This window comes from Pristiophorus japonicus, chromosome 27, assembly GCF_044704955.1.
Source record: "Pristiophorus japonicus isolate sPriJap1 chromosome 27, sPriJap1.hap1, whole genome shotgun sequence".
NCBI lineage: Eukaryota > Metazoa > Chordata > Chondrichthyes > Pristiophoridae > Pristiophorus > Pristiophorus japonicus.
This window is the reverse complement of record NC_092003.1, coordinates 2,405,784-2,426,367: the sequence shown is the minus strand read 5'-3', so window position 1 is coordinate 2,426,367 and position 20,584 is coordinate 2,405,784. Positions and strand designations below refer to the sequence as shown.

Here is a 20,584-nt window from a genome sequence, read left to right as displayed (position 1 = left end):
TGAATGGGCCTCCTCCTGTAACTAATGTAACAGGCTCGAGGGGCTGAATGGGCCACCTCTTGTTACTGTGTAACAGGTTCGAGGGGCTGAATGGCCTCCTCCTGTTCCTAATGTAACAGGCTCGAGGGGCTGAATGGCCTCCTCATGTTCCTAATGTAACTGGCGCGAGAGGCTGAATGGCCCCCTCCTGTTCCTAATGTAACAGGCTCGAGGAGCTGAATGGCCTCCTCCTGTTCCTAATGTAACAGGCTCGAGGGGCTGAATGGCCTCCTCCTGTTCCTAATGTAACAGGCTCGAGGGGCTGAATGGGCCACCTCCTGTTCCTGTGTAACAGGCTCAAGGGGCTGAATGGCCTCCTCCTGTTCCTAATGTAACAGGCTAGAGGGGCTGAACGGCCTCCTGTTCCTGTGTAACAGGCTCGAGAGGCTGAATGGCCTCCTCCTGTTCCTAATGTAACAGGCTCGAGGGCCTGAATGGCCTCCTCCTGTTCCTAAAGTAACAGGCTCGAGGGGCTGAATGGCCTCCTCCTGTTCCTAATGTAACAGGCTCAAGGGGCTGAATGGCCTCCTCCTGTTCCAAATGTAACAGACTCCAGGGGCTGAATGGCCTCCTCCTGTTCCTGTGTAACAGGCTCGAGGGGCTGAATGGCCTCCTCCTGTGTAACAGGCTCGAGGGGCTGAATGGCCTCCTCCTGTTCCTAATGTAACAGGCTCGTTGGGCTGAATGGCCTCTTCCTGTTCCTAATGTAACAGGCTTGAAGGGCTGAACAGCCTCCTCCTGTTCCTAATGTAACAGGCTCGAGGGGCTGAATGGCCACCTCCTGTTCCTGTGTAACAGTCTCGAGGGGCTGAATGGCCTCCTCCTGTTCCTGTGTAACAGGCTCGAGGGGCTGAATGGCCTCCTCCTGTTCCTAATGTAACAGGCTCGAGAGGCTGAATGGCCTCCTCCTGTTCCTAATGTAACAGGCTCGAGAGGCTGAATGGCCACCTCCTGTTCCTAATGTAACAGGCTCGAGAGGCTGAATGGCCTCCTCCTGTTCCTAATGTAACATGCTCGAGGGGCTGAATGGCCTCCTCCTGTTCCTAATGTAACAGGCTCGAGGGGCTGAATGGCCTCCTCCTGTTCCTGTGTAACAGGCTCGAGGGGCTGAATGGCCTCCTCCTGTTGCTGTGTAACAGGCTAGAGGGGCTGAATGGCCTCCTCCTGTTCCTAATGTAACAGGCTCGAGGGGCTGAATGGCCTCCTCCTGTTCCTGTGTAACAGGCTCGTGGGGCTGAATAGCCTCCTCCTGTTCCTAATGTAACAGGCTCGAGAGACTGAATGGCCTCCTCCTGTTCCTAATGCAATGGGCTCGAGGGGCTGAATGGCCTCCTCCTGTTCCTAATTTAACAGGCTCGAGGGGCTGAATGGCCTCCTCCTGTTCCTAATGTAACAGGCTCGAGGGGCTGAATGGCCTCCTCCTGTTCCTGTGTAACAGGCTCGAGGGGCTGAATGGCCTCCTCCTGTTGCTGTGTAACAGGCTAGAGGGGCTGAATGGCCTCCTCCTGTTCCTAATGCAATGGGCTCGAGGGGCTGAATGGCCTCCTCCTGTTCCTAATTTAACAGGCTCGAGGGACTGAATGGCCTCCTCCTGTTCCTAATGCAATGGGCTCGAGGGGCTGAATGGCCTCCTCCTGTTCCTAATTTAACAGGCTCGAGGGACTGAATGGCCTCCTCCTGTTCCTGTGTAACAGGTTTGAGGGGCTGAATGGCCTCCTCCTGTTCCTGTGTAACAGGCTCAAGGGGCTGAATGGCCTCCTCCTGTTCCTAATGTAACAGGCTCAAGGGGCTGAATGGCCTCCTCCTGTTCCTGTGTAACAGGCTCGAGGGGCTGAATGGCCTCCTCCTGTTCCTAATGTAACAGGCTTGAAGGGCTGAACAGCCTCCTCCTGTTCCTAATGTAACAGGCTCGAGGGGCTGAATGGCCTCCTCCTGTTCCTGTGTAACAGGCTCGAGGGGCTGAATGGCCTCCTCCTGTTCCTAATGTAAGAGGCTCGAGAGGCTGAATGGCCTCCTCCTGTTCCTAATGTAACAGGCTCGAGGGGCTGAACAGCCTCCTCCTGTTCCTAATGTAAGAGGCTCGAGAGGCTGAATGGCCTCCTCCTGTTCCTAATGTAACAGGCTCGAGGGGCTGAACTGCCTCCTCCTGTTCCTAATGTAACAGGCTCGAGGGGCTGAATGGCCTCCTCCTGTTCCTGTGTAACAGGCTCGAGGGGCTGAATGGCCTCCTCCTGTTCCTGTGTAACAGGCTCGTGGGGCTGAATGGCCTCCTCCTGTTCCTCATGTACCGGGCTCGAGGGGCTGAATGACCTGTCCTGTTCCTAATGTAACAGGCTCGAGGGGCTGAATGGCCAACTCCTGTTCCTAATGTAACAGGCTCGAGAGGCTGAATGGCCTCCTCCTGTTCCTAATGTAACAGGCTCAAGGGGCTGAATGGCCTCCTGTTCCTAATGTAACCGGCTCGAGGGGCTGAATGGACTCCTCCTGTTCCTGTGTAACAGGCTCGAGGGGCTGAATGGACTCCTCCTGTTCCTGTGTAACAGGCTCGAGGGGCTGAATGGCCTCCTCCTGTTCCTAATGTAACAGGCTCGAGGGGCTGAATGGCCTCCTCCTGTTCCTAATGTAACAGGCTCGAGGGGCTGAATGGCCTCCTGTTCCTAATGTAACAGGCTCGAGGGGCTGAATGGCCTCCTCCTGTTCCTAATGTAACAGGCTCAAGGGGCTGAATGGGCCTCCTCCCTTTCCTAATGTAACAGGCTCGAGGGGCTGAATGGCCTCCTCCTGTTCCTAATGTAACAGGCTCGAGGGGCTGAATGGCCTCCTCCTGTTCCTAATGTAACAGGCTCGAGGGGCTGAATGGCCTCCTCCTGTTCCTAATGTAACAGGCTCGAGGGGCTGAATGGGCCTCCTCCCTTTCCTAATGTAACAGGCTCGAGAGGCTGAATGGCCTCCTCCTGTTCCTGTGTAACAGGCTCGAGGGGCTGAATGACGTCCTCCTGTTCCTAATGTAACGGGCTTGAGGGGCTGAATGGCCTCCTCCTGTTCCTAATGTAACGGGCTTGAGGGGCTGAATGGCCTTCTCCTGTTCCTAATGTAATGAGCTCGAGGGGCTGAATGGGCCTCCTCCTGTAACTAATGTAACAGGCTCGAGGGGCTGAATGGGCCACCTCTTGTTACTGTGTAACAGGCTCGAGGGGCTGAATGGCCTCCTCCTGTTCCTAATGTAACAGGCTCGAGGGGCTGAATGGCCTCCTCATGTTCCTAATGTAACTGGCGCGAGAGGCTGAATGGCCCCCTCCTGTTCCTAATGTAACAGGCTCGAGGAGCTGAATGGCCTCCTCCTGTTCCTAATGTAACAGGCTCGAGGGGCTGAATGGCCTCCTCCTGTTCCTAATGTAACAGGCTCGAGGGGCTGAATGGGCCACCTCCTGTTCCTGTGTAACAGGCTCAAGGGGCTGAATGGCCTCCTCCTGTTCCTAATGTAACAGGCTAGAGGGGCTGAACGGCCTCCTGTTCCTGTGTAACAGGCTCGAGAGGCTGAATGGCCTCCTCCTGTTCCTAATGTAACAGGCTCGAGGGGCTGAATGGCCTCCTCCTGTGTAACAGGCTCGAGGGGCTGAATGGCCTCCTCCTGTTCCTAATGTAACAGGCTCGTTGGGCTGAATGGCCTCTTCCTGTTCCTAATGTAACAGGCTTGAAGGGCTGAACAGCCTCCTCCTGTTCCTAATGTAACAGGCTCGAGGGGCTGAATGGCCTCCTCCTGTTCCTGTGTAACAGTCTCGAGGGGCTGAATGGCCTCCTCCTGTTCCTGTGTAACAGGCTCGAGGGGCTGAATGGCCTCCTCCTGTTCCTAATGTAACAGGCTCGAGAGGCTGAATGGCCTCCTCCTGTTCCTAATGTAACAGGCTCGAGAGGCTGAATGGCCTCCTCCTGTTCCTAATGTAACAGGCTCGAGAGGCTGAATGGCCTCCTCCTGTTCCTAATGTAACATGCTCGAGGGGCTGAATGGCCTCCTCCTGTTCCTAATGTAACAGGCTCGAGGGGCTGAATGGCCTCCTCCTGTTCCTGTGTAACAGGCTCGAGGGGCTGAATGGCCTCCTCCTGTTGCTGTGTAACAGGCTAGAGGGGCTGAATGGCCTCCTCCTGTTCCTAATGTAACAGGCTCGAGAGACTGAATGGCCTCCTCCTGTTCCTAATGCAATGGGCTCGAGGGGCTGAATGGCCTCCTCCTGTTCCTAATTTAACAGGCTCGAGGGACTGAATGGCCTCCTCCTGTTCCTAATGCAATGGGCTCGAGGGGCTGAATGGCCTCCTCCTGTTCCTAATTTAACAGGCTCGAGGGACTGAATGGCCTCCTCCTGTTCCTGTGTAACAGGTTTGAGGGGCTGAATGGCCTCCTCCTGTTCCTGTGTAACAGGCTCAAGGGGCTGAATGGCCTCCTCCTGTTCCTAATGTAACAGGCTCAAGGGGCTGAATGGCCTCCTCCTGTTCCTGTGTAACAGGCTCGAGGGGCTGAATGGCCTCCTCCTGTTCCTAATGTAACAGGCTTGAAGGGCTGAACAGCCTCCTCCTGTTCCTAATGTAACAGGCTCGAGGGGCTGAATGGCCTCCTCCTGTTCCTGTGTAACAGGCTCGAGGGGCTGAATGGCCTCCTCCTGTTCCTAATGTAAGAGGCTCGAGAGGCTGAATGGCCTCCTCCTGTTCCTAATGTAACAGGCTCGAGGGGCTGAACAGCCTCCTCCTGTTCCTAATGTAAGAGGCTCGAGAGGCTGAATGGCCTCCTCCTGTTCCTAATGTAACAGGCTCGAGGGGCTGAACTGCCTCCTCCTGTTCCTAATGTAACAGGCTCGAGGGGCTGAATGGCCTCCTCCTGTTCCTGTGTAACAGGCTCGAGGGGCTGAATGGCCTCCTCCTGTTCCTGTGTAACAGGCTCGTGGGGCTGAATGGCCTCCTCCTGTTCCTCATGTACCGGGCTCGAGGGGCTGAATGGCCTGTCCTGTTCCTAATGTAACAGGCTCGAGGGGCTGAATGGCCTCCTCCTGTTCCTAATGTAACAGGCTCGAGAGGCTGAATGGCCTCCTCCTGTTCCTAATGTAACAGGCTCAAGGGGCTGAATGGCCTCCTGTTCCTAATGTAACCGGCTCGAGGGGCTGAATGGACTCCTCCTGTTCCTGTGTAACAGGCTCGAGGGGCTGAATGGACTCCTCCTGTTCCTGTGTAACAGGCTCGAGGGGCTGAATGGCCTCCTCCTGTTCCTAATGTAACAGGCTCGAGGGGCTGAATGGCCTCCTCCTGTTCCTAATGTAACAGGCTCGAGGGGCTGAATGGCCTCCTGTTCCTAATGTAACAGGCTCGAGGGGCTGAATGGCCTCCTCCTGTTCCTAATGTAACAGGCTCAAGGGGCTGAATGGGCCTCCTCCCTTTCCTAATGTAACAGGCTCGAGGGGCTGAATGGCCTCCTCCTGTTTCTAATGTAACAGGCTCGAGGGGCTGAATGGCCTCCTCCTGTTCCTAATGTAACTGGTACGAGGGGCTGAATGGCCTCCTCCTGTTCCTGTGTAACAGGCTCGAGGGGCTGAATTGCCTCCTGTTCCTAACGTAACAGGCTCAAGGGGCTGAATGGGCCTCCTCCTGTTCCTAATGTAACAGGCTCGAGGGACTGAATGGCCTCCTCCTCTTCCTAATGTAACAGGCTCGAGGGGCTGAATGGGCTCCTCCTGTTCCTAATGTAACAGGCTCGAGGGGCTGAATGGCCTCCTCCTGTTCCTAATGTAACAGGCTCGAGGGGCTGAATGGCCTCCTCCTGTTCCTAATGTAACAGGCTCGAGGGGCTGAATGGACTCCTCCTGTTCCTAATGTAACAGGCTCGAGGGGCTGAATGGCCTCCTCCTGTTCCTAATGTAACAGGCTCGAGGGGCTGAATGGCTATATTCAGCATATTGTCGGGAGTTGGTGTGATAATGTTTTAGGAATGAAATAGTTAAAGCAGGTACGTTGTTGTGAATTGCAAATGTTTTTCGAATGGCCCAATTTTCTGAGAATTTAATTTCGGGTCGATGAAATAAAACTCGAATGCAATTGTTATTTTCCTTTGGATCATGCGAGGAGCCGGTGAGGGAGAGAGAGGGTGGTGCTGAGTGAGGTGTGTGTGTGAGAGGCTGCCTGGAGCTGAATGTGGAACTGGACGGACAGGTGTGATACAGAAAATTGCCACCGTTATCTGTGAGCGCAGTCGCCACTCCCCAGGTGCTTGCTATGGAACTTTTCGTCCCAGTGCTGGGACTAACCATCTCTCAGTTTGAGCCTGAGCGTCTCTCGGCCCTGTGATCTCTCTCTCTCCTGCACTGTCCGGGGGGAGAGGGAGCGAGAGAGCCTGAAGGTTGGGTGGATTCACCTTGGCAGTGAAATCCCCATACGGCACAGAGAGAGAGAGAGAGAGAAAGAAAGAGAAAGGGAAAGGTAAAGAGCGGGCCTTTCAGGAACCTATTTCAGATTACACAGGTGTTTTTTTTTCTGTCAGAGAGAGGGAGGAGACAGAGAGGGAGAGACAGAGAGAGAGAAAGGAGAAATAAGAGAAGGGAAAGAGAGAAGGAAGGAGGGACGGGAGAGAGAAGGAAGGGAGAGAGAGAGAAGAGAACGAGAGGGACGAGGGAAGGGAAATTAAGAGAAGGGAGGGAGAGAGGGAAGGGAGAAAGAGAGAGAGAGAGAGAAGGGAGGGAGGGAAGAGGGGAGGGAGATTAAAAGAAGGGAGGGAGAGAGGGAAGAGGGAAGTAGAGTGAGAAGAGAGAGGGAAGGGAGATTGAGAAGGGAGGGAGAGAGAAAACGAACGGGGAAAGGAGTGAGAGGCAGATTGGGGAGACTGTTTGAAAGAGTTTCTCTCTGCCTGTCTCTCGCTCCCTGTTTAAGGGACTTGTACCTGTTGGGATCAGTGGAGGTAGGTAACAACAGGCAACATGCCAAGAGCATTTCTCGTCAAAACCCGGAGCGCCAACGCCAGAACTCGGAGCTGGGGCGAAATCCCGGACGAAATGAGAGCGGATATTTATATTCCACGTAAGTGTACTGAACTGCTTTGAACAACAACATCAAAAAGTCTTTTAAAAGTTTTCCAGGGGGGTTGGGGGCCCGGTGTGCGGTTTCTGATTTGAAGATGGCACAGAGACAGAGTTAGATTCTCCATAAAGTCTGATCCAGCGCCTCTCCCCTCGGATGAGAGACAATGTTTCTGTTTGCGATGCAATAACATTGTGTGTTGAAGAAACCCAAACAGTTAAAACAAATAAAGTTTGCCATTAAATCTTCTGCAGGAGACAATGTGTGTGTGTGTGTGTGTGTGTGTTTCGGGGATCAATTTAGGACAGCGGGAACAAGTTGAAACAAAAAAAAAAGTTTTGTTTTCAAAACTTAAGCAGTTCTTAAAAGTTATGGAAAAGTTTCAAAACTTTTATGACAACACTTTCAGCCGAGGTCGTTGCTTGTTCACGTTTTGAAATGTCCGCCTGATCCAATCGATAATTCAAATTGTATCTTTTTAAATGATAATAACTAGTGGGATATCCCCTCCCTCCTGGGAGCACAGAGATTTGAAATTGTGCAGTATCTCCTCTACCCTGCCTTTTGCAATCGGGAGCGAAGGATAATATAACGGTTATAAAGTTTGCAACAGAATTTTGAGTTATTAACCCACTTCAGTTTATGGAGAATGCTTTGATCAACTGGCTGTAATATAGATGTAAGACTTATTTCAATGTAAGGCTTCCCAACATTTCATTCTTCTAACTCTACATACCTCTCAAAGGACTTGCAAAATTGGTCGTGGTTCAGATAGTCTTAAGTGTGTGTATGTGTTGTTTTCAAAGCAGTTTAGACAAGCCCCTAGCAGTTTGGCAACTGGATTTCAGTCTCTCTGCAGGTTAGCAAGCAACTGCCTCACCGCAGAATATTTATTTAACCGTATTCTGCCCACCACCTCGATGACTCCATGGGCCTCGCCCTCTCTCCCTATCACCGCCACCTCCTCCAGTCTCCACAACGCCCCCCCCCGGCGAGATCGCTGCGCTCCTCCAATTTTGGCCTCTAGCGCTTCCCCCCGATTCCCATCGCTCCACCATCGTTCTGGGCCCCAAGCTCTGGAACTCCCTCCCTAAACCTCTCCGCCTCTCTCTCTCTCCTTTAAGACGCTCCTTAAAACCCACCTCTCTGACCCAGCTTTTGGTCGCCTGTCCCAATATCTTAAGCGTTTTTACCCGATTACGCTCCTGCGACGTGGCTTGGGACGTTTAACTTTGTTAAAGGCACTATATAAATATGCTGTTGTTTGAAAAATTGGTTCCATTTCCTAGACTCCTTCTAATGAAAGACTTGCATTTATATAGCACCTTTCATGACCACCGGACGTCTCAAAGGCACTTTACAGCCAGTGAAGCATTTTTGGAGTGTGTTCACTGTTGTATTGTGGGAAACACCAATTTGCGCACAGCAAGCTCCCACACACAGCGATGTGATAATGACCCAGATCATCTGTTTTAGTGATGTTGGTCGAGGGATAAAGATTGGCCCCAGGACACCGGGGAGAACTCTCCTGCTCTTCTTCCAATAGTGGCCCCGGGATCTTTTACATCCACCCGAGAGGGCAGACGGGGCCTCGGTTTAACGACTCTTCTGAAAGACGGCACCTCCGACAGTGCGGCGCTCCCTCACTACTGCCCCTCCGACAGTGCGGCGCTCCCTCAGTACCGCCCCTCCGACAGTGCGGTGCTCCCTCAGTACTGCCCGTCCGACAGTGCGGCGCTCCCTCAGTACTGCCCCTCCGACAGTGCGGCGCTCCCTCAGTACTGCCCCTCCGACAGTGCGGCACTCCCTCAGTACCGCCCCTCCGACAGTGCGGCGCTCCCTCAGTACTGCCCGTCCGACAGTGCGGCGCTCCCTCAGTACTGCCCCTCCGACAGTGCGGTGCTCCCTCAGTACCGCCCCTCCGACAGTGCGGCGCTCCCTCAGTACTGCCCCTCCGACAGTGCGGCGCTCTCTCAGTACTGCCCCTCCGACAGTGCGGCGCTCCCTCAGTACTGCCCCTCCGACAGTGCGGCGCTCCCTCAGTACTGCCCCTCCGACAGTGCGGCGCTCCCTCAGTACCGCCCCTCCGACAGTGCGGCGCTCCCTCAGTACCGCCCCTCCGACAGTGCGCCGCTCCCTCAGTACCGCCCCTCCGACAGTGCGGCGCTCCCTCAGTATTGCCCCTCCGACAGTGCGGCGCTCCCTCAGTATTGCACTGGAGTGTCAGCCTAGATTTATGTGCCAAGTCACTGGAGTAAAAATATACATGGAACCCAATCGCCTTTGTGGAGGAAGATAATTTAACAGAATTTTTTCTTTAGACCCTTTGGATATTATTCAATACAAAGAGACAAAGATCTACGAGGCCCCGCTATGTCTGACCACAGAGGACAACATGGAGAAGGAGTCTGCCTATGACACAGACTCGAATACGTCCGCCCAAGATGTTGAAAATGGAATCCATCACAACATCCAACAGGGATTCATTCGCTCCAAGATCAAGGTATAGACCACGTCTCCTCTTGAAAGAAAGAACTTGCATTTATATAGCACCTTTCACAACCTCAGGATGTCCCAAAGTGCCTCACAGCCAATGAAGTACTTTTTGAAGTGCAGTCACTGTTGTAATGTAGGAAACGCAGCAGCCAATTTGTGCACAGCAAGCTCCCACACACAGCAATGTGAGAATCACTCAGATCATCTGTTTTTTTTGTTACGTTGGTTGAGGGGTAAATATTGGCCCCAGGACACCAGGGAGAACTCCCCTGCTCTTCTTTCAATAGTGACCCTGGGATCTTTTACATCCACCCGAGAGGGCAGATGGGGCCTCGGTTTAACACCTTACCTGAAAGACGGCCCCTCCGACAGTGCGGCGCTCCCTCAGTATTGCCCCTCCAACAGTGCAGGGCTCCCTCAGTACCGCCCCTCCGATAGTGCGGTGTTCACTCAGTACTGCCCCTCCGACAGTGCGCTGCTCCCTCAGTATTGCCCTTACGACAGTGCAGCACTGCCCCTCCGACAGCGCAGTGCGGCGCTCCCTCAGTACTGCCCCTCCCACAGCGCATTTTGGTGCCCCCTCAGTATTGCTCCTCTGACAGCACAGTACGGCGCTCCCTCAGTACTGGCACTGGGGGAGCGTGGGCCTGGATTTTGTGCTAGAGTTTCTGGAGTGGGAGCTCGAACCCATGATGTGTAATCTGTATGGGCAGAGCTGCGAAACACCAAAGGGCAGAAAACGTTAGTGGGAGTTGTGTACAGACCACCAAACAGTAGTAGGGAGGTTGGGGATGGCATCAAACAGGAAATTAGGGACGCGTGCAATAAGGATACAGCAGTTATCATGGGTGAATTTTATCTACATATAAAGTGGGCTAACCAAACTGGTAACAGTACTGTGGAGAAGGATTTCCTGGAGTGTATAAGGGATGATTTTCTAGACCAATATGTCGAGGAACCAACTGGAGAGCAGGCCATCCAAGACTGGGTCTTGTATAATGAGAGAGGATTAATTAGCAATCTTGTTGTGCGAGGCCCCTTGGAGAAGAGTGGCCATAATATGGTAGAATTCTTCATTAAGATGGAGAGTGACACAGTTAATTCAGAGACTAGGGTTCTGAACTTTAAGAAAGGTAACTTCGATGGTATGAGACGTGAATTGGCTAGGATAGACTGGCGAATGATACTTAAAGGGTTGACGGTGGATAGGCAATGGCAGACATTTAAAGATCACATGGATAAACTGCAACAATTGTACATCCCTGTCTGGCATAAAAATAAAACGGGGAAGGTGGCTCAACCGTGGCTAACAAGGGAAATTAGGGATAGTGTTAAATCCAAGGAAGAGGCAAATAAATTGGCCAGAAAAAGCAGCAAACCTGAGGACTGGGAGAAATTTAGAATTCAGCAGAGGAGGACAAAGGGTTTAATTAGGAGGGGAAAATAGAGTATGAGAGTAAGCTAGCAGGGATTATTAAAGATTAGGAAAAGGGGAGGTGCAACGAGACCTGGGTGTCATGGTACATCAGTCATTGAAGGTTGGCATGCAGGTGCAGCAGGCGGTTAAGAAAGCAAATGGCATGTTGGCCTTCATAGCGAGGGGATTTGAGTACAGGGGCAGGGAGGTGTTGCTACAGTTGTACAGGGCCTTGGTGAGACCACACCTGGAGTATTGTGTACAGTTTTGGTCTCCTAACCTGAGGAAGGACATTCTTGCTATTGAGGGAGTGCAGCGAAGGTTCACCAGACTGATTCCCGGGATGGCGGGACTGACCTATCAAGAAAGACTGGATCAACTGGGCTTGTATTCACTGGAGCTCAGAAGAATGAGAGGGGACCTCATAGAAACATTTAAAATTCTGACGGGGTTAGACAGGTTAGATGCAGGAAGAATGTTCCCAATGTTGGGGAAGTCCAGAACCAGAGGTCACAGCCTAAGGATAAGGGGTAAGCCATTTAGGACCGAGATGCGGAGGAACTTCTTCACCCAGAGAGTGGTGAACCTGTGGAATTCTCTACCACAGAAAGTTGTTGAGGCCAATTCACTAAATATATTCAAAAAGGAGTTAGATGAGGTCCTTACTACTAGGGGGATCAAGGGGTATGGCGAGAAAGCAGGAAGGGGGTACTGAAGTTGAATATTCAGCCATGAACTCATTGAATGGCGGTGCAGGCTAGAAGGGCCGAATGGCCTACTCCTGCACCTATTTTCTATGTTTCTATGTAATAGCAGCGTATTGGAAAGCAATGACAGGATTGGTCCAAGTCAACATGGAGTTATGAAAGGGAAATCATGCTTGACAAATCTTCTAGAATTTTTTGAGGATGCAACTAGCAGAGTGGACAAGGGAGAACCAGTGGTTGTGGTGTATTTGGACTTTCAAAAGGCTTTTGACAAGGTCCCACACAAGAGATTGGTGTGCAAAATTAAAGCACATGGTATTGGGGGTAATGTACTGACGTGGATAGAGAACTGGTTGGCAGACAGGAAGCAAAGAGTAGGAATAAACGGGTCCTTTTCAGAATGGCAGGCAGTGACTAGTGGAGTGCCGCAGGACTCAGTGCTGGGACCCCAGCTATTTACAATATACATGAATGATTTAGATAAAGGAATTGAATGTAATAGCTCCAAGTTTACAGATGACACTAAGGTGGCAGTGTGAGCTGTGAGGAGGATGCTGAGAGGCTGCAACCCAAAGGGTTGACGGTGGATAGGCAATGGCAAACATTTAAAGATCACATGGATGAACTTCAGCAATTGTACATCCCTGTCTGGAGTAAAAATAAAACGGGGATGGTGGCTCAACCGTGGCTAACAAGGGAAATTAAGGATAGTATTAAATCCAAGGAAGAGGCATATAAATTGGCCAGAAAAAGCAGCAAACCTGAGGACTGGGAGAAATTTAGAATTCAGCAGAGGACAAAGGGTTTAATTAAGAGGGGGAAAATAGAGTATGAGAAGAAGCTTGCCAGGAACATAAAAACTGACTGCAAAAGCTTCTATAGATATGTGAGGAGAAAAAGATTAGTGAAGACAAACATAGGTCCCTTGCAGTCGGATTCAGGTGAATTTATAATGGGGAACAAAGAAATGGCAGACCAATTGAACAAATATTTTGGTTCTGTCTCCACGAAGGAAGACACAAATAACCTTCCGAAAGTACTAGGGGACCGAGGGTCTAGTGAGAAGAAGGAACTGAAGGATATCCTTTTTAGGCGGGAAATTGTTTTGGGGAAATTGATGGGATTGAAGGCCGATAAATCCCCGGGGCCTTATAGTCTGCATCCCAGAGTACTTACGGAAGTGGCCCTAGAAATAGTGCATGCATTGGTGATCATTTTCCAACAGTCTATCGACTCGGGATCAGTTCCTATGGACTGGAGGGTAGCTAATGTACACCACTTTTTAAAAAGGGAGGGAGAGAAAGCGGGTAATTATAGACCGGTTAGCCTGACATCAGTGGTGGGGAAAATGTTGGAATCAATTATTAAGGATGAAATAGCAGAGCATTTGGAAAGCAGTGACAGGATCGGTCCAAGTCAGCATGGATTTATGAAAGGGAAATCCTGCTTGACAAATCTTCTGGAATTTTTTAAGGATGTAACTAGTAGAGTGGACAAGGGAGAACCAATGGATGTGGTGTATTTGGACTTTCAAAAGGCTTTTGACAAGGTCCCACACAAGAGATTGGTGTGCAAAATTAAAGCACATGGTATTGGGGGTAATATACTGACGTGGATAGAGAACTGGCTGGCAGACAGGAAGCAGAGTCGGGATAAACGGATCCTTTTCAGAATGGCATGCAGTGACTAGTGGGGTACCGCAGGGGTCAGTGCTGGGAGCCCAGCTATTTACAATATACATTAATGATTTAGATGAAGGAATTGAGGGTAATATCTCCAAGTTTGCAGATGACACTAAACTGGGTAGCGGTGTGAGCTGTGAGGGGGACGCTAAGAGGCTGCAGTGTGACTTAGACAGGTTAGGCGTGTGGGCAAATGCATGGCAGATGCAGTATAATGTGGATAAATGAGGTCATTCACTTTCGAGGCAAAAACGCGAAGACAGAATATTATCTGAATGGTGGCAGATTAGGAAAAGGGGAGGTGCAGTGAGACCTGGGTGTCATGGTTCATTCGTCATTGAAAGTTGGCATGCAGGTACAGCAGGCGGTGAAGAAGGCAAATGGCATGTTGGCCTTCATAGCTAGGGGATTTGAGTATAGGAGCAGGGAGGTCTTACTGCAGTTGTACAGGGCCTTGGTGAGACCACACCTGGAATATTGTGTTCAGTTTTGGTCTCCTAATCTGAGGAAGGACGTTCTTGCTATTGAGGGAGTGCAGCGAAGGTTCACCAGACTGATCCCTGGGATGGCTGGACTGACATATGAGGAGAGACTGGATCAACTGGGCCTTTATACACTGGAGTTTAGAAGGATGAGAGGGGATCTCATAGAAACATACAAGATTCTGACGGGACTGGACAGGTTAGATGCAGGAAGAATGTTCCCGATGTTGTGGAAGTCCAGAACCAGGGGTCACAGTCTAAGGATAAGGGGTAGGCCATTTAGGACAGAGATGAGGAGAAAATTCTTCACTCAGAGAGTTGTTAACCTGTGGAATTCCCTGCCGCAGAGAGTCGTTGAAGCCAGTTCATTGGATATATTCAAGAGGGAGTTAGATATGGCCCTTACGGCTAAAGGGATCAAGGGGTATGGAGAGAAAGCAGGAAAGGGATACTGAGGGAATGATCAGCCGTGATCATATTGAATGGCGGTGCAGGCTCGAAGGGCCGAATGGCCTACTCCTGCACCTATTTTCTATGACCTTCTGACTCAGGAAGTGAGACTGCGTGCGACCTACTGAAGCCAGATCTGGGGAGGGGAGCACGAGATGAGCAGCGGGTGGCAATCGAATGCTTTGCGATCTGATGTAAAGGTTTGTGTGTGTGTGTGTGTGTGCAGGTGACGATCGGAGAGTGCACAGACAGCAATTATTCATGTGCATTCTGTCAGAAGACCTTCCAGTTCCAGCGAATGCTCAACAGGCACATGAAGTGCCACAACGACATCAAACGCCACCTCTGCAACTTCTGCGGGAAAGGTTTCAACGACACATTCGACCTCAAGCGACACGTCCGAACACACACGGGTAAAGACAGACTTACATTTATACAGCGCCTTTCACGCACAGCAGTATTGCCAAAGCGTTTCACAGCCGATGAGTGCGGTCACTGTTGTAACGTTGGAAACGCGGCAGCCAGTTTTCGCACAGCAAGATCCCACACACAGCAATGTGATAATGACCCAGATCATCTGTTTTAGTGATGTTGGTTGAGGGATAAATATAGGCCCCAGGACACCGGGGAGAACTCCCCTGCTCTTCTTCCAATAGTGGCCCCGGGATCTTTTACATCCACCCGAGAGGGCAGACGGGGCCTCGGTTTAACTTCACCTCTGAAAGACGGCACCTCCGAAAGTGTGGCATTCCCTCAGTACTGCCCCTCCGACAGTGCGACACTCCCTCAGTACTGCCACAATACACCCCTCCCTATCTCTCTAATCTCCTCCAGCCCCTACACCCCTCCCTATCGCTGTAACCACCTCCAGCCCCTACACCCCTCCCTATCTCTGTAACCACCTCCAGCCCCGACACCCCTCCCGACGTCTGTAACCTCCTCCAGCCCCTACACCCCTCCCTATCTTTGTAACCTCCTCCAGCCCCCATATTCCTCCCCATCTCTGTAACCTCCTCCAACCCTCCCTATCTCTGTAACGTTCTCCAGCCCCTACACCCCTCCCTATCTCTGTAACCTCCTCCAACCCTACACCCCTCCCTATCTCTGTAACCTCCTCTAGCCCCTACACCCCTCCCTATCTCTGTAACCTCCTCCAACCCTACACCCCTCCCTATCTCTGTAACCCCCTCCAGCCCCTCCCTATCTCTGTAACCTCCTCCACCCCTACCTATCTCTGTAACCTCCTCCAGTCCTACACTCGTCCCTATCTCTGTAACTTCCTCCAGCTCCTACAACCCTCCGAGATTTCTGCGCTCCTCCAATTCTGACCTCTTCAGCATCCCCCGATTCCCATCGCTCCACCATCGGTGGCCGTGCCTTCAGCTGCCTGGGCCCCAAGCTCGGGAATTACCTCCCTAAACCTCTCCACGTCTCTCTCCTTTTAAGACGCTCCTTAAAACCAACCTCTTTGACCCAGCTTTTGGTCGCTGTAGTGTATGCCCATGAGGATGCTCACAGGATTGGAGAGCTGTTGAAATCCCCTCCGTGCTTTTCAGTTCTTCGCGGAGGGATTCCTGTACGGGCTGCTCCTGCACACTCTCCACCTTGCCATCCTCATCCGCCATTCAGACACGCCATGGCGCACCACCTTGCCGTCCGGAGGAGGAGGGGGTCCCCGATGGAGTGCTCTCTACGCGGGAGTCCTCCCACTATTTATTGGGGACTTGGCCTGGAGGATGGTGCATGGGGCAGTCCCGTGCAATGGGTTTTTAAGTCGGTTCACGGACTCCCGGGCCGCCTGCAATTTCTGCGGTCTGGAAGAGTCCGTGTTCCACGTGTATGTTCAGTGTGTGAGATTGCAGCCCCCTCTTCCGTTATTCGAAGGGGCCACTCCTCAAATTCTGCCTGCACTTCAATCCCGCACTCCTGATCGTTGGGCACCCTGTGCGGAGGGGAGCGGGTAGTTCCGAGGGCCTCCTCGTGGGACTGCTCCTGGGCCTGGCCAAGGGCGCCATCAGCCGGCGGTCGTTCAGCCCGACTGCCTGCCTCGCTTCCGCGGTTACATCCGGGCCAGGGTGTCCCTGGAGATGGAGCACGCGGTGTTCACCGGTACGCTCGCGGCCTTCCGCGAGAGGTGGGCGCAGGAGGGACTGGAGTGCATCATCATGCCCAGCAACCAAATTTTAATTTGACTGTTGCGGTTCAACAAGTTTTATTTGTTAATTTGTTAAGGGACTAGTTCCCCTTTAACAAGGGGGCACTTCATTTACAGTTCTACTTAAAATAGTTGTAGAGCTCTTTAGCTGTGAGTGGCTTAGCCAGTCATGTGACTCAATAAAACCCCGGCCAGTTGGGTTCGGGGGATCCGCGATGGGGCAGGTGGTTGTGAGCCTGGTGGATGAACTGGTAATGTGTTGTGTGATTGTTAAACCTTTGCTAATAAACCAACTAGGCGGGGAAGTGGACCCGAGTCCATGATCGGATCAGCCATGATCGTATTAAATGGCGGAGCAGGCCCGAGGGGCCGAATGGCCAACTCCTGCTCCTATTTCTCATGTTCTTAATGGCAATGTGTTGCTATAGAAACATAGCAAATAGGAGCAGTAATAGGCCATTCGGCCCTTCGAGCCTGCACCACCATTCAATAAGATCATGGCTGATCCTCTATCTCAACACCATATTCCCGCTTTCTCCCCAGACCCCTTGATGCCTTTTGTGTCTAGAAATCTATCTATCTCCCTCTTAAATATATTCAGTGACTTGGCCCCCACAGCCTTCTGTGGGAGAGAATTCCACAGGTTCACCACCCTCCGAGTGAGAACGTTTCTCCTCATCTCGCTCCTAAATTTCCTCCCCCGTATCCTGAGACTGTGACCCCTTGTTCTAGACTTCCCAGCCCCGGGGAAACATCCTCCCCGCATCCAGTCTGTCCAACCCCATCAGAATTGTATACCTTTCAATGAGATCCCCTCTCATTCTTCTAAACTCTAGTGAATACAGGCCCAGTCGACCCGATCTCTCCTCGTACGACAGTCCTGCCCTCCCAGGAATCAGTCTGGTGAACCTTCGCTGCGCTCCCTCTACGGCCAGTATATCCTTCCTTGGGTAAGGAGACCCAAACTGTGCACAATACTCCAGGTGTGGTCTCACAAAGAATTCTTGAACAAAGAGCCCATGAAGCAAATACAGTTGGATGTCGTAATATTTCCTTTTGCTTTCCATATTTACGAAAGGATATACTTGCTTTGGAGGCAGTTCAGAGAAGGTTCACTCGGTTGATTCCGGAGATGAGGGGGTTGACTTATGAGGAAAGGTTGAGTAGGTTGGGTCCCTACTCATTGGAATTCAGAAGAATGAGAGGTGATCTTATCAAAATGTATAAGATTATGAGTGGGCTCGACAAGGTGGATGCAGAGAGGATGTTTCCACTGATGGGGGAGACTAGAACTGGAGGGCATGGCCTTAGAATAAGGGGCCGCCCATTTAAAACTGAGATGAGGAGGAATTCTTCTCTCAGAGGGTTGTAAATCTGTGGAATTCGCTGCCTCAGAGAGCTGTGGAAGCCGGGACATTGAATAAATTGAATAAGACAGAAATAGACAGTTTCTTAACCGATAAGGGGATAAGGGGGCGGGCAGAGAAGTGGACCCGAGTCCTATGATCGGATCAGCCATGATCGTATTAAATGGCAGAGCAGGCTCAAGGGGCCGAATGGCCAACTCCTGCTCCTATTTCTACTGATCTATGTTCTCCATTTAAATAATAACTTGCTCTTTGATTTTTTTTCTGCCAAAGTGCATGACCTCACACTTTCCAACATTATACTCCATCTGCCAAATTTTTGCCCACTCACTGAGCCTGTCTGTGTCCTTTTGCAGATTTTTTGTGTCCTCCTCACACATTGCTTTTCCTCCCATCTTTATATTGTTGGCAAACTTGGCTACGTTACACTCAGTCTCTTCTTCCAAGTCGTTAATATAGATTGTAAATAGTTGGGGTCCCAGCACTGATCCCTGCGGCACCCCCACTAGTTACTGATTGCCAACCCGAGAATGACCCATTTATCCCGACTCTCTGTTTTCTGTTATTTAGCCAATCCTCTATCCATGCTAATACATTACCCCCCCAACCCCGTGAACTTTTATCTCGTGCAGTAACCTTTTATGTGGCACCTTGTCAAATGCCTTCTGGAAATCCAAATACACCACATCCACTGGTTCCCCTTTATCCACCCTGTTCGTTACATCCTCAAAGAACTCCAGCAAATTTGTCAAACATGACTTCCCCCTTTCATAAATCCATGCTGACTCTGCCTGACTCAATTATGCTTTTCCAAATGACCTGCTAGTGCTTCTTTAATAATGCACTCCGACATTTTCCCAACCGCAGACGTTAGGCTGCAGTTTCCTGCTTTTTGTCTGCCTCCTGTAAGGTTGTGCGCCTCGAGGTGTCTTGTTTGCGCGCACGTGATGTTTTTGTTCTGACGTCTGTGTATAAATGCCGGTTGATGCCACTGACGTACGCCTTCGCCCGCTGCAGGAATACGGCCCTACAAGTGCCACCTGTGTGACAAGGCCTTCACACAGCGCTGCTCCCTGGAGTCCCACCTGAAGAAGATCCACGGGGTGCAGCAGGCCTACGCCTACAAGGAGCGGCGAGCCAAGCTGTACGTGTGCGAGGAGTGCGGCTTCACAGCCGAGAGCCAGGAGAGTCACTTTGTCCACGTCCGGGACCAACACCCGGACAGTCCTGCCCTGCGCAAGGCCACCAAGAAAGCAGCGGCCTTGCAGTCCTCACTCAGCTCGCTGCTGGACAGCCACAGCTCGTGACCCCCACCCCTCAGTCTCCCCCTCCCTCCCTCCCCCCGTCTCCCCCTCCCTCCCCCCGTCTCCCCCTCCCTCCCCCCAGTCTCCCCCTCCCTCCCCGCCATCTCCCCTCCCTCCCCTCCTTCTCCCCTCCCTCCCCCCAGTCTCCCCCTCCCTCCCTCCCCCCGTCTCCCCCTCCCTCCCCGCCGTCTCCCCCTCCCTCCCCCCAGTCTCCCCCTCCCTCCCCCCAGTCTCCCCCTCCCTCCCTCCCCCCGTCTCCCCTCCCACCCCTCAGTCTCCCCCTCCCTCCCTCCCTCCCCCCGTCTCCCCCTCCCTCCCCCCAGTCTCCCCCTCCCTCCCCGCCATCTCCCCTCCCTCCCCGCCGCCTCGCCCTCCCTCCCGTCTCCCCCTCCCTCCAGTCTCCTCCCCTTCCCTCCCGTCTCCCCCTCCCTCCCCGCCATCTCCCCTCCCTCCCCGCCGTCTCCCCCTCCCTCCCCTCCGTCTCCCCCTCCCTCCAGTCTCCTCCCCTTCCCTCCCGTCTCCCCCACCGTCTCCCCCTCCCTCCCCCCAGTCTCGCCCTCCCTCCCCCCGTCTCCCCCTCCCCCCCGGCCGTCTACCCCTCCCTCCAGTCTCCTCCCCTTCCCTCCCGTCTCCCCCCCCCCCCCCCCCCGGCCTTTGCTGCCACCTGTCCGCCCCGTCATCATCACAGGCGGTCCCTCGAAGCGAAGAGGACTTGCTTTCCACGTCAAAAAAGGATGATTTCACAGATGTTTCAATGAAGGACCTAATATTCCGGATCCCGAACTACATCCTGAAGGGTGGAAGATGCCGGTGGGTGGATTTTAACGACGTGAGGTGGCCAATTGCACACCAGCCACCACACGGGCTTGACAGAGCGAGGCCTTGGTCCAGGGGCAAGGGTTAACCAGGACGACTGGAGACCTGCTCTGCTGCACGGACCCAGTGCGCTCACATATCGCACAGTGTGGGCTGGTCCGTGCTGCCCCTGGGCCCCTGGCCCCGATCACGTCCCTCTACAATCTCTCGCTGCTCCTGCTGTATCTGCCCATGCTCCAATCGCCGCCCCGTAGCATGCCCCACGTACGACAACCGTCTGGTCTCTCAGGCCATGCCCCGCACGCTCGTGAGGGTGGTTTGTCGCTTGACGCTACCCCAGCACTCTCTCCCCCCCCCCTACAGGGCTGTAGTGATACCCGCCCTCCTGTATGGCACAGAGACATGGACCATGTACAGCAGGCACCTCAAGTCGCTGGAGAAATACCACCAACGCTGTCTCCGCAAGATCCTGCAAATCCCCCGGGAGGACAGACGCACCAACGTTAGCGTCCTCGACCAGGCTCAACATCCCCAGCATCGAAGCACTGACCACACTCGACCAGCTCCGCTGGGCAGGGCCACATTGTCCACATGTTCCCCCAGACACAAGACTCCC

General features: G+C 52.6%; 1 protein-coding gene across 2 annotated transcripts; it reads left to right on the top strand.

Moving 5' to 3' along the window:
• Positions 1-6,852: 6,852 nt before the first annotated feature.
• Positions 6,853-19,296, top strand: LOC139239520 (putative transcription factor Ovo-like 1). 2 transcript variants are annotated; one of them, XM_070868325.1, is made up of 4 exons: positions 6,853-6,973; positions 9,414-9,595; positions 14,553-14,739; positions 18,866-19,296. In XM_070868325.1, the coding sequence occupies exons 2-4, from the start codon at positions 9,488-9,490 to the stop codon at positions 19,153-19,155; spliced, it is 585 nt and encodes a 194-aa protein (XP_070724426.1). In that variant the 5' UTR covers positions 6,853-6,973; positions 9,414-9,487; the 3' UTR covers positions 19,156-19,296. The 2 variants fall into 2 exon arrangements, with proteins under 2 accessions (XP_070724426.1, XP_070724425.1); XM_070868324.1 differs by having other exon boundaries at positions 6,853-7,092.
• The last annotated feature ends 1,288 nt before the right edge of the window (positions 19,297-20,584 follow it).

Coding starts and splice junctions, on each gene's coding strand:
- LOC139239520 (XM_070868324.1), top strand. CDS start 6,993: ATGCCAAGAGCATTTCTCGTCAAAACCCGGAGCGCCAACGCCAGAACT. Junction 7,093..9,413: donor AGCGGATATTTATATTCCAC/GTAAGTGTACTG, acceptor TTTTTTCTTTAG/ACCCTTTGGATATTATTCAA. Junction 14,740..18,865: donor ACACGTCCGAACACACACGG/GTAAAGACAGAC, acceptor CGCCCGCTGCAG/GAATACGGCCCTACAAGTGC.